Here is a 13,917-nt window from a genome sequence, read left to right as displayed (position 1 = left end):
CATCTGAGGTGATCTTCCCCTGGCTTGATCTGTGCTGCTGCAGGCACATTTCATCTCACGAGGACAGCCAGGCTGATTCCAGGCTGAGGGGTGCCAGAACTTAATCCCAGATATGTCTGTCATAAAACATGGGTTGACTGAGAAACTTCTAGGTCCTCAGTGGTATGGTTGCCATGTAGTAGAGAGATGAGTGCAGTGTGTGCTTATGAAGATGCTTCCAAATGATAGTGTCTTTATTGGAGAGGAAGACAGCCAAATGGAAATACACGGAGCCCATGTGGCAGAGTGAAACCTCCTGCGAGTAATTTTGAGTGGACCCCTCCTTTTAGTATCTCTTCTAAGAAAAAGGTAGTGAGGTAAAATGTTTCTGGGAAGGAGTGGTATGGTGAGTAACCAGACTGAAGTGCTGGCTCTTATGCCTTAAGGCAGACGTGAGATTTCTGGGATCCTTTCTCTTGCCCTCCCTGTTGTTAATCCTCTGTTGCCATTTTAACTATAGACAGGAGTGTGATGCTTACCAAAGTATAAAAGGCACAAGAAATACTACTTCCTAGTGCAGACTGTGGCCATTGACCCTGGGGACCAACATGGCGGCAGAAGCATTGTCAACTTTCTTTCAAGGAAGGGGCCTCCACCTTCCAGGCCAGGCTTTCAGGACACAGGAGAGCACCAGAGAGTCCACTCTTCACCCCCACCAGCAGACAGATGGGCAGTTGCTTAATGCTCTTGTGTAATACTTGTTAACTGACAAATATGGTTTGGCACCGTAAATGACTTAAAGCCATTTGTTAGAATTTTGTCCTCAGCTCTTTATTTGTATATATGTTTAGGGGATGAGAGTTGGGAGTTGGATAACAGGCTTAAGCCCCATCTGGAGCCCCTGCTAGGCTTTATACACAAGCAAGCCTCTCTGCTGATTGTAGAGCAGAGGGGAGCAAATGAGAGGAAACACGGAGTCTTAGTTTCTTTCAGGAAGGAGGCCTTTGGGAGAAAACTCATCCTAACAAGTTAATGTTAATTTAAAAAACAATTTGGGGTCATTGGAAAGGAGGAATGGTTCTCAGTGACACAAACTTTTTGGCCCTTTGTCTAGTCTCCATTGGCCCATATATCACTTATAAAAGGAAGAGGAATGGGGCTGAGAGTAATAACTGAAAAAGCTGCTTCACTAAAATATTTTCTACAACTGCCTTGTTGCCCATGTTAAAGAAATGTAGAATTAAAAGAAGCAGGCATAGAGATGGTGACTAGAGAGGTGTACGAGAGCAGGGCTTCTGGATATTGGTTACGTTTACGTGCTCAAGTTGTGAAAATTCATCAGGATATACTTAAAGATGTGTGTGCTTTTCTATATGATTATTAGACTTCAATGACAATATAGAATGTAAAAAAAGAGAAAATTTTAGAGAATTAGTAGGGATTTGAGTGATACAGTGCATGCATTTATCAACTCATCGAGTGGTACATTTAAGATTTGTGCATTTTATTGGATGTAAATTTTACCAAAACAAAGCAGGAAAGGAAGGAAGGAAGGAAAGAAAGAAAGAAGGGAGGGAGGAAGGGAGGGAAACTGCAAACATTGGACACTGAACTCTAGATGACCTGCATGCTGCAGTCTTTTGGTGTGAAGTATAACTAATATCTGCAACTTACTTTGACAGGCATCCAAAAAATGAAATGGATTGATGGATGGATAGAAAAATATTAACTGTAAAATCTGAAATGAGTATTTTGCTTTTCACAGTACAATTCTTTCAACTTTTCTGTATATTTGAAAATTTTCATATGTAAATGTTGGGGAGGACAATCTAAAGGAAAGAGGAAGAATTCTTCCCATTTCTTTATGAATACAAATACTGGCTCCAGCCCATTGAGGACCCAGGTTCATCAGCAGCAACCAGCAAGAAACAATTATCCAGCAGACATAGCAGGAATTCCTGGGAGAGGTGTCCCAGAAGAGAGCAATGCCCAGGGAACTGGTGGTGCCCAGGTGAAGATGGTTTGGCTTGAACTTGAAGAGATTCCTTCAGGAGGTTCAGGTGGCAGCGACACCAGATGGTAACCAGGCAAAAGAAGAAGAAAATGGTGGATGCTATGAAGTAGATGTCAAAATTCATTCATGGACACATGTGAGACATACCCCGGGGTTTGTACCATCATGTACAACCAAGCTGTCAGTTTCGCTCTTTGGCATTTCTGTAAATTACAAATGTTGAAAGTACTCATCATTAGAGTCTGAAGCAATCTGTTGTGTTTGGCATGTTAAGCCAAAGCAAAGTTTTTTATACCTCTAGCTAGGGTCAACTTTTTCAACATTTTTCAGTTATATGAATCACTGTATTTGTACTCAATGAAGAAAGACTGAAAATACAGGTAAATGAAAGAAATAAAAATATTTGCTTGAAGTTGACACCTGTGTTTGTCCTTGCAGCAGCTACACTAAAGACACAGGCACTAAAATGGAAGGATGTATATTTTCTCCATCGTGCCTGTAGTTTCAGAGACAGAGTGCCCTAAGAATTAGTCCATATCAGCGTTGTTTGTTTGCTGTGGTTTGGGGTTTTATTGACATATAATTGCCATATATCAATCTGTCCGGGTTTTTCTTGATTGTTAAAGAAGGATCCTGGGAAGGAACTTTCATTTCCTCCTTAGCACTCTAACCAACAGATACAACGAGTAAGAACGCATGACCTCCCACAATCATGATTCTCTTTTGATCTCTTTCTAGGGTTTTACCGATATTTTGCTAGAAAGAGTCATGCATGGGGGAGCCAACATTACAGGATTCCAGATTGTCAACAACGAAAACCCTATGGTTCAGCAGTTCATACAGCGCTGGGTGAGGCTGGATGAAAGGGAATTCCCTGAAGCCAAGAATGCACCTCTAAAGGTAATGTCCCTTGGCATGCAGAAACCTTAGGCCAGCTTTTCAGAACATCTCAACACAGCCTTTATACATTTACGGCCATCTGGTGATCAAGTGGTTGTCCCTCAGAAGTGTTTCAAGAATACTGAAACACAACCTCAAATGATGCTGTCACATTTGAAAACTAAATTCCCAAATAAAGAAGCAATTGAGAAGGTCTTTTAAAGCCCAGTGTTTGCGAGTGTTAATTTTTTAATGAATTTCATTTTTAATATGCTCATAATTTACAATATTACAAGACCTTGAGTCAGGCAAAGGGTGGGGGCAGTGGGAATAGGTAAGGAAAATTGATAGCCTGAAACATAAAATTAGATTTTACATTATTTATGTGACTGCTTTGTGTTAATAAGTTTCATGAATCTCAGTACACCCAAGTGAGTTAGGCTCTAATACTGAGTGCGTATTGCCTATACATATATTGAATGGAAATGTTTTCCTGCCTGCAAAAGAATCTTTAAGTAATTAGATTACCTAAGCGGCTCATTTTCATGAAATCGACATAAGAACATTGAAAACAGAAAGTCATGCTTAAAGTACACATTTTTCATATGTGTTCCCCTATTGCTAGAAATCCTATTATTTAAAAATTAGGAATTAAAACAGATAAATGGGGGGAAAGTTACTCATGTTACACAAAGGATCCTTCCAATGTACTTTTTTTAAGTAACCCATTCCCTCAGTGCGTTGATTCAAGTATGAAACAGACTTTAAATTCTTCTTCCTGATATAGTGAAAGTATGTCTGTACCATGGCTGTGGGATCCTTGTGATCAAGATGAAGGATCAAAGCAGAGTCCAGGCTCAAGGGCCTTCCCTAAAAGAGGAAAGGGGAGGGGCCATTTCCTTCCTCATGGCTTCAAGAGAGCCATCCTCACATCCTTCCTCCCTGGCAAGATTAGAAGAAGGAGGAACAATGGGGACATAGGTAGAAAAGAGACACATTCTGAATCACCTGTGCAGGTCCACCCTGAATGGGTCATATCAACATAATATGAGTGGGACCTTACTTTATGCAATTGGTATGTTCTAGAAAAGTTGTAAGTTAAACATCTTTTTGTATTAATTTAAGCCACTCACTAGCTAAGTGATCCTCTGTAGTTGTAGTGATCACATTATACGTGCCAGATTTTTCCAAGTGTCCTCATATGTTTCAGTAAATATGGTTACAATTCCTACGATGAATCCTTTATAGTCAAATCTTTTTTAAGATGATTTTTTATTGAGATACGATTGACATGAGATTGTATGTTTTAAGTATACAACATAATGATTTGATGTATGCAAAACAATCACCACAATAAGTTTAGTTAACATCTGTCACCACCACAGCTACAAATTTTTTCTTATGATGAGAACTTTTAAGATCTACTCTCTTCACAACTTTCAAAAAATACAGTGCAGTACTGTTAACTATAATCACCATGATATACATTACATTCCCACAACTTATCTATTTTATAACTGGAAGTTTATGCCTTTTGACCACCTTCATTCATTTTCCCTATTCCCCAGCCCTGACATCTGACAACCAGCACTCTGTTCTCTGTTTCTATGAGCTCATTCTGGGGGGAGTTCCACGTATAAGTGAGATCATACAGTATTTGTCTTTCTCTGTCTGACTTATTTCACTTAGCATAATACCCTCAAGGTCCATCTGTTGTGTCACAAATAGCAGGATTTATTTCTTTTTATGGCTGAATAATATTCCATTGTGTGTGTGTCCATATATATTTTTATTGATACATGACTTTATATATGTATATATATATGTGTGTGTGTGTGTGTGTCACTTTGTTTATCCATTCATCATTTGATGATTTGATGGACACAGGTTTATTCCATGTGTTTGCTATTGTAAATAATGCTGCAAAGAACACGGGGGTGCAGATATCTCTTTGAGACAGTGATTTTATTTCCTTCAGATATATATACCCAGGAGTGGAATTGCTGGATCATATGGCAGTTCTATTTTTAATTTTTTGAGGAATCTCCATATTGTTTTCCACAGTAACTGCACCAATTTACATTCCTATCAACAGTGCACGAGGGTTCCCGTTTCTCCACACCTTCACCAACACTTGTTGTTTCTTGTCTTTCTGATAATAGCCATTTTGACAGGTGTGAGGCACTATCTCATTGTGGTTGTGATTTGCATTCCTTTGATGATTCAAATCTTTTTTTATGGACTAAATCTGCCCACTACATTTAGGTGAGCTTATGTAAATTTATATTTTAATACAACTGCTTATCTACTGTTTTGCCATCCTTAGATTTAGCAGGCCATAGGTAGAGGAAAAAATTCATTCATCCCATGTTTTAGAGGTTATCTACAATGTGTCAGGCGCTATGTTAGGCACAAAAAATGGACAAGAGTAAAAGTGTGAAAAGGATACTACAGAGTAATTTATGTCTGCTCAGAAGTTGTAGAGGTTGTACAAAAGAGAAGGAAGACAATCTCAGCTCCGGATTATTCGTTGGTAACTCATGACGTGTGTAATGTAAAGTTCTTAGAACTTACTGAGAAGAACTGTTCAGGCTTATAAGCAAAACCCTTCAAATAATTTAAGAAAATGAAATATTTAAATAGATGGTTATAACTTTGAGATTACTTTGACTTGTGCTAGTCATCCTGGAACCTTGCTTTGTGTCAGTCAGACAAAAGCCCACTTTAAAAAATGATGTACAATATTTTTGATTAGGAAATAAAATTGTCTAGAGATCAAAATCCTGATGCTTAATTTATTCTAAATTTTATGAACATTTCCTTTGGGACTTTTTTTTTAGATGCTCACATATTGTTAAGTAGAAGCTGAAAAAGTAGAAAATTAGATAGCTATTTTGGCATGGCTTGGAAAGGACTACATTAAGATTGTTGACAATTGATGCAGTCAGCTGAGAAAAAATCACTACCATGTTGGCTTTATGTAGTGCTGGCATGGGCAGACACAGATTTTTTTTTTTTTCATGAAAGAACATATGCTCCCTGTTACAGTGATACTTGATGACTTGACCCTGAAAGAAGAGTAACATGAGAAAAGTCAGAAAAGTAAATTGATGTGGAGAAAAGGGAACTCTCCTGCACTGTTGGTGGGACTGTAAGTTGGTACAGCCACTATGGAAAACAATTTGGAGGTTCCTTAAAAAACTACAAATAGAACTACCATATGATCCAGTAATCCCACTCCTGGGCATATACCCAAAGAAAACCATAATCCCAAAAGAAACTTGTACCATAATGTTTATTGCAGCACTATTTACAATAGCCAGGACATGGAAGCAACCTAAATGCCCATCAACAAATGAATGGATACAGAAGATGTGGCATATATATACAATGGAATATTACTCAGCTCTAAAAAGGGATGAGATGGAGCTATATGTAATGAGGTGGATAGAACTACAATCTGTCATACAGAGTGAAGTAAGTCAGAAAGAGAAGGACAAATATTGTATGCTAACTCACATATACGGAACCTAAAAATGGTACTGATGAACTCAGTGACAAGAACAAGGACGCAGATACAGAGAATGGACTGGAGAACTCGAGGTATGGGAGGGGGCGGGGGGTGAAGGGGAAACTGAGACGAAGCGAGAGAGTAGCACAGACATATATATACTACCAACTGTAAAATAGTCAGTGGGAAGTTGTTGTATAACAAAGGGAGTCCAACTCGAGGATGGAAGATGCCTTAGAGGACTGGGGCGGGGAGGGTGGGGGGGACTCGAGGTGGGGGGAGTCAAGGAAGGGAGGGAATACTGGGATATGTGTATAAAAACAGATGATTGAACCTGGTGTACCCCCAAAAAATAATTAAAAAATAAAAATAAAAAAAATAAATCCTAAAAAAAAAAATAAAATAAAATAAAAATAAAAAATTAGATTCCAAAAAAGAAAGAAAAGAAAAGTAAATTGATAGTTGTAAAGATGACAATGTATTCACTCACAATTGTATCAGGACATACTACACAGAGAGAAAACTCCCCCTAGAGCATTTTGCTTCATTTTTTAGAAATCAACAGAATTCTATATTCTATCAGTATTTGTCACCCCTGCAAAACAGGCCCAACTTATTTTAATCATACTTTGTTGATTCATTTAATGAAAAGGCATCCACCATGTCAAATTGCAGATAATCAAATCCCTTGTATTAAATGACTGGCCTCATCCTTAGTAGAGCGTATCAGTACCGTATATCCAAGGAATAGAAAGTAAGTGTTCTTGCCTGAAAAAGGTAGCATCACAAAGTATTGCCTATGAATTGTCAATGTTACCAGATTTAAAACTCAATAACAATTGTAACTTTCTACAATCGAAAACCAGCTTTGGATTTCACTCCCCCAAGGAAACAAAAACTGATTTATTGCTGGCCAGAGGTCCTAGTTCACCAGAAATGTGGTCCAGACAGAAATGATTAATGTTTCCCTCCAAATTAATTTCAAGCTGTCTAACTTAGCTATTTCCATTCTCCCCTAAGTAAACATCAGATCTGAATTTTCTATTATACACAGCAATAACCCAGTCTTGCTTTAGGATACGCCGTTTCCTCTCCGATCTGCATATGCCATCCTTCCACTTCCCACATATTTCGTTCTCCATAAAGGACCTGGCCTTTTAGTAGTCACTCACTCAATACGAAACAGTATTAAGAGCAAGAGGGAGATTCCCTTGAGCCATTTGACCTCAATAATCTTAATGTGCACACAAGAGGTAAGATGCATCATTCTAGAATGGATCAAAGTCAGGCTTGCCCAGAGAGATCTCTTGATTCAAGTAATTAAAGAGGGTGCCTTCATAGAACAAGAGTTGGAGACAAAAGAAAATTATGAGGAGCGAGACAAGTTTTGAGGGCATCATTTGTCATGATATCTTGTTTTCCAAACATCCATTTCAGTACACATCTGCATTGACGCACGATGCAATACTGGTCATAGCAGAAGCTTTCCGCTATCTGAGGAGGCAGCGAGTGGATGTGTCCCGGAGAGGCAGTGCTGGAGACTGCTTAGCAAACCCTGCTGTGCCCTGGAGTCAAGGAATTGATATCGAGAGAGCTCTGAAAATGGTAATGACCACCATGTGTTATTGGGATGGGGGCACCTTATAGAGATACAGAAAAGTAAGACCTCGATCTTGAGAAAAGACACCCTAAAAGGAATAGGATCAGAGTCTATAGAATGTTCAAAGTGTGCAGAAAGACAAGCATCAATATTTATTCCTCAAAATCTAGAAATCTAAAACTAGAAGTTTCTTCCTTGAAGCTTGAGAAAGGGTAAATTTAGGGCAAATGAATATTTAGCTCTGTACTACAGTGTGGATAGTAAATCAAACTCAGTGCCCTTGAAAGTTATGGATGGAACATGTAAATGGCTTCAAAAAATTCAGACTTCCCAGAAAATGATGTTACTCAGGGGGACTGGGATATTCTCTAGGAAGCTCCCAACTTCAAGTTAGACACTACCAGCATCCTCTGGCTCATCAGACAAATTATTAGCCTGGATGGACTGTGGAACTGAGCCAGTGTGATAGTATTTCTAATGTCAAAAAGAACCTTTATACTATTCTACGTGGTGAAATGCAGGTACACGATCCATTTCCAGGCCTACTTAAGAGGCTTTTCCCCAATGGCCTAGAGAAAAAGCCTAAAGAAAAATACAAGGAATCAATGGCTAGACAGTCAAATAGGTCACCTGTTTTTAGTATTTACTGGGTGGGAGAGCATTTAAGGCTTTGAGCGGGATCCTTTGAACAGATTCCATTATTTACACTAGGAGAGGCCTCACCCATTCTGTGCAGCTTTCCAAGCAAGAGCTCTTTCCTGAAGATTTTGCTTTATGCTACATACGCCTGCATGCGTTAAAATGAGCCTTCGAGAGTACAAGACTCTCTTATTTCTATTTCTTTAATTATCCTGATGTTTGGAATATCCAAATCAACAAAGAGGTAGGCAATGATAAGGTAATTCTGTGCACAGCCCAGCGACGAGGAATCTGTAATGGCCTCATCACGTACATCATTTTGTGTAGCTGGCTCTCTTACCGCTGCCTTAAATTTGCCAAGTTGGAAGCATTCAGTCCAAAGGGGTTAGTAGCCACTGTGTCTCTCTCCAAGAAAGAGATATGACTCATTCTCCCATCATGCAGATTTTTATGTCATTATGTCAGTTCCCTAACAAATGCCCTAAGTGTACTTTTATGGAGGTAGCACTGCAGAATTTTTGAAGAGCAGTTAATTAAATTCAACCTTCATAGCTGTTACAAGATTTGTACTGGCAGGTGAAACATGATGATGAGTGAAATGTAAAACTCCCCCAGAGTGAATCAAAAGGAGTTTTCATCAACAAAACCTCAAGGGGCAAGTGCCAGCATCTTCGACTGACTCCCCATTCATGACACAAATGACTCTCTTCCCCAAATACAAAACTGGCTACCAGAGTGAAGGACAAGGAATGAATTTGGCAAGAAAAACATTAGATTGATCATATTATTGCAGTTGCCGCATGTCTAACTCACTGATAAAGCTCAAGCTGTAAGCCAGGTAAGTAATCTTCCTCCCCAGGCCCTTGTGATCAAACACTCAACAGAAAGGATGCTTTCCCTCTTTCCATAGGCCAGCCTCTTCCTAAGGCTTCAGAGAGGCTGGAAGATATCAGCCTCTTCCAAAAGTACACGTTGCCTTATGACAAATGATCAGTAAAACTACACTTTTCAGAGGACTGCAAGAGAGGATGGTCTGAAGTACTAAAGATTTTACCATATTAAAAGAAACCCCACTTTATTTAAGTTAATGAAAAGTGAGGAGGCATGATGTAAAAGCATCCCTTATTGTGATTAGTACATAGTTGCTGCTCATTCTCTTCCTTCAAAGAAATCTGGCAAACAAAATCATTGCCTGAAAGCGGCTCCTAAGGGGCCTGTTTTAATGAGTAAATAATCACACCATTCATTGAGCAAATATTTATTGAGCACCAATGACTACGTATCAGGCTCCAAGTTAATATGCAAACATGAAATAAGATGAGGGGAGCTCATATTCAAATTGCTAATATGTAAACAGATGCTTTTAAAAACCTTAAAGCCACTTGCAAATTGGACAATCATCATCCTTACAACCTATCGATGGTGCAAAGATTAGCCTCAGCCTAGTCTACTGAAATATGCCACAATTCTAAGTCATTGAAACTTGTCCACTTGTTCAGTAAACATTTATTGAACACATGCTCTATTCCAGGCTCTGGATTAGTTGCTGAGAACACATAAAAAGAATGCCTTTCATCTTGAGCTGCTCCCAAACTAGCAGGGGAGGCGGAAATACATAGATGATTAAAATGTTATGGTGAAGTTCCACACGGAGTGCTATGGGAACCCAGAGGAGAAGCACCTAATATAGACTGAGGTGCAGGGTGGAGAGGATTAAAGAAGGGATTCCAGATGGGATGGTGGGGAACTGTCACTGACATTCACATCCTTAAAAATAGACTTCTCTCTGAGTGGTAGTCCAATTCGACTTCTGCTCACCAAAAGTTCTAATCATCCTAGGCTGTTATCCAGTTTGCAGATCATGCCCAGATAGGCTGAATCTTTAGAAATATACAATTCTTAATGAGACTTGAAGCCTTTGCTATTTTCAGTAATGAAGGATTTCCTTAATAAGTTCCTCTGCCAGTGTCTCTATCCTGCCTATCTCCTCTGCTAGAGTTCAATGTTCAAAATAAAGTGTAAAGAACCCTCCGTGCATGCATGCCTATCCTACTGGATAAGCAATTTCTATCTCAACAAAGGACCTTTTCTTTAACCAGAAGCATGACATCACCTTCTCTGCCAGCCTAAGCTGACAGTAGTGCTTAGGTTTGTTGGGTTAGTAGGACAACTGTCTTGTCTTCAGGGAGTCACACTGGAGCTTTTCTCCTTCAACAGATATTCCACGGTCTCCCACTGGTGGTGAACAAGCCCCCTACCCTTTAAAAAGATGCTGCCTACTATTTGCAATCAATTTTCTCTTTTGCCGCGCAAGCGCATTACCGCTTCTGACTTAACAAACAGGAGGAAAACTCGTGGCATACCTGCATCTGCATTTGGCCTCCCAACTAGGTGTCCAGGCTATTCCAGTACCTCTGTGTGTTTTATGTAATACTCAATACTCCTGATTCCCTAGATTTAACAAATTCTATCAGTCTATGGATTATCCCTGTCTGTAGCTGGGCATGGGTTAAATAAGAGGAAACACTCATCCCTGTTACTATGATAGCTTGTAAATGTGTAAACCCCTCAACAAACAGAACTACATTCATTCTGATTATTATCATTATTATTATTATTATCAATAGAGCTAACATGTATTGCAATGCTCGCTACCTACCAGACACTGATCTAAGCACTACATATGTGTAACTCATTTAATCCTCCCAACAACTCCGTGGGATAGGTACTAGGATTTCCCACTTTACAGATTAGGACACGGAGGTACAAAAGCATTAAGGAACATCCCCAAGGTCATATGGTTACTAAGTGATGAAGTCATGGTATGAATCCAGGAGCTCCAGAGCCCATGTTACTGAAGCTGGTTTATGTTCGGATGCTGGAAATAGTAAGACACAGCCATAGCCCCAAGGAACTCACAGTTCAGAAGAACGCATTATCTTTAGTTAAGAATACTCTTCAGGCTACTCCGTTCAGAAAAGACTAATGATAGAAATTTCAGGTCCTTGAAAAAGTAGTAGTAGGGCCCTTACTGTGTCATATAAGAAACTGCCTGTCACACCCACAAGAAGCTTCATTAACTAAAAGGCATTTATGAAAATACTGGAGAAGAAACGAAGATCTGTATAGACCTGATCTGGTGGCTATAGCTCAATGGCTCAAGATAATCGTTCTCCAAGATTCCAAGATCTGTCAGCAGACCTCATCGCAAAAACCTAGAAGGCAATAATGTGGTGCTATTTTTAAACTTTACATTTTTCCCTTTCTACCAGGTGCAAGTACAAGGAATGACTGGAAACATCCAATTTGACACTTATGGACGTAGGACAAATTATACCATTGATGTGTACGAAATGAAAGTCACTGGCTCTCGGAAAGTAAGTAACCAAAACAGATATCCAAATAAAAAACCTCTCAGAAAGTGACAGCCCTCAGATGCAAGAAAACAGATGTTAGGAAACACACCCAAAGCGAATTCCCACACATCATGTTTGCCTTTCCATTCGGTGAATGGTGTAGATGCAACACAGGGCTGTTTTGTAATCAAACTGTTCCATCTACACATTTTAAAAGGAATATTTCCCTCTGAGTCTGGTCCTTTAAAAGCAGTAGACTCAAGGGAATTCCCTGGTTGCCAAATGGTTAGGACTACATGCTTCCACTGCAGGGGGCACGGGTTCGATCCCTGGTCAGGAAGCTAAGATCCCGCAAGCCGCATGGGGTGGCCAAGAAAATAAATAAATAGAAGTGGTAGACTTAAGAATTCTTAACAGCTTCCTACAATACAGGGAAGGAATTACAAATTTTATAACATGTTATTTAAACAGAAGCTGCCAAGATACACACGATTTTAGCAAAAGAATTGGAAAGTCCGTAATCTCTCCATTTTGCCAACTCACCCACCAAAAGGACTCTGGACAAAGTACCTTTCTCTACAGCTAAATTTCATAATAACCATTTTGCTTCTATCATACTAATAGTGGATTACTCATGAAGTAGGAATGTAATAGTCACTTGATTAAACCTTAGAACATAAAATATCTTGTACCATTTCTATAGGATACTCATCTGGTTTCCCAACCCCTACATCCCAACTTTCCTACAGTTCTAAGGAAAGTATTTTTCTGCTATCTGAGTTTGAAGAATCGAAAATGCTAATCATTCTACAGTGGGCTAACTTATTTTACCAAATATCAGTAAAAGGGAGGTGGGGATGGGAACCCCCAGGATGAAAGAACAGTATATCTGCGTGTGTGTCAGTGTTGGGGTACCGGTGGAGGTGACAAGACAAAGGGAGACAGGACCTCAATCCTTGTAAAGCTCAAGCAACTAAAAAAAAGTTTCATTCTACAACAGCACTTGAATTTCATGCAGCACTTTTTGAGTGAAAAATAGGCAACCAGGTCAAATGTCTGCTCTTTGTAGGCTGGCTACTGGAATGAGTATGAAAGGTTTGTGCCTTTCTCGGATCAGCAAATCAGCAATGACAGTGCATCTGCAGAGAACCGGACCATAGTAGTGACTACCATTCTGGTAAGTATGGACAGAAGGAAGTGGGCTTTCTGTACAGCAAGACTTCTGTTTTCTGAAAAGCATTATTCAGCCAGTAGGAAAGACCTCAAGTTCAAACAGTGGAAACTTCCAACAGGTCAGCTTAGGAACCTTTCAAAATATCTTGCCATGATGATGAACAAAATGTCATTATAAAAAAAAGAAAAAGAGGGCTTCCCTGGTGGTGCAGTGGTTAAGAATCCACCTGCCAATGCAGGGGACACGGGTTCGATCCCTGGGCCGGGAAGATCCCACAGAGCCACTAAGACCATGCGCCAAAAAAAAAAATAGGAATTTGCAATGATTTTAGATGTCATTATCCTCTTTACCACCCGCATACCATGGACTGATGCTTCATCTGGACTTGAAATGTAATTCTTCATTGTTGGGGAGATAGCATTGTATGGTCGGAGTTCTAATATTAGGTCTACCACTAACCTGAGATTAACGGTGCAAATCACAACTTCTCTGAGCCTCAGATTGTGTTATTTTTTAACTTATGGAATGGGCATAATAATAATCTCCTACCCGTGTCATAAGACAATATTCACCATGTAAAGCTTTTTTGAAAAATTGAAAGCACTATTGAGATGTGAAATAGTATTTTCACTTATTTTGAAATGTTTTTCTAAAAGCTGGTATGTCTCATGACTGAATGAAGTAAAAACCCAGGTTAAAAATGAGTATGCCACTAGGTCTGAAATCGTGCTTAACTGAATGGAGATTCAGCTGAAGTTTACCCTT

General features: G+C 39.4%; 1 protein-coding gene across 1 annotated transcript in view; it reads left to right on the top strand.

Moving 5' to 3' along the window:
• Positions 1-13,917, top strand: part of GRIA3 (glutamate ionotropic receptor AMPA type subunit 3) — a 284,919-nt gene that overhangs the window by 183,244 nt on the left and 87,758 nt on the right. The window contains exons 6-9 of the mRNA XM_057718466.1: positions 2,732-2,893; positions 7,821-7,988; positions 11,895-11,999; positions 13,048-13,155. Coding sequence (XP_057574449.1) covers positions 2,732-2,893; positions 7,821-7,988; positions 11,895-11,999; positions 13,048-13,155 — 543 coding nt within the window. The remainder of the gene's footprint in view (positions 1-2,731; positions 2,894-7,820; positions 7,989-11,894; positions 12,000-13,047; positions 13,156-13,917) is intronic.

This window comes from Hippopotamus amphibius, chromosome X, assembly GCF_030028045.1.
Source record: "Hippopotamus amphibius kiboko isolate mHipAmp2 chromosome X, mHipAmp2.hap2, whole genome shotgun sequence".
NCBI lineage: Eukaryota > Metazoa > Chordata > Mammalia > Artiodactyla > Hippopotamidae > Hippopotamus > Hippopotamus amphibius.
This window is presented reverse-complemented; position numbering and strand designations above follow the sequence as displayed.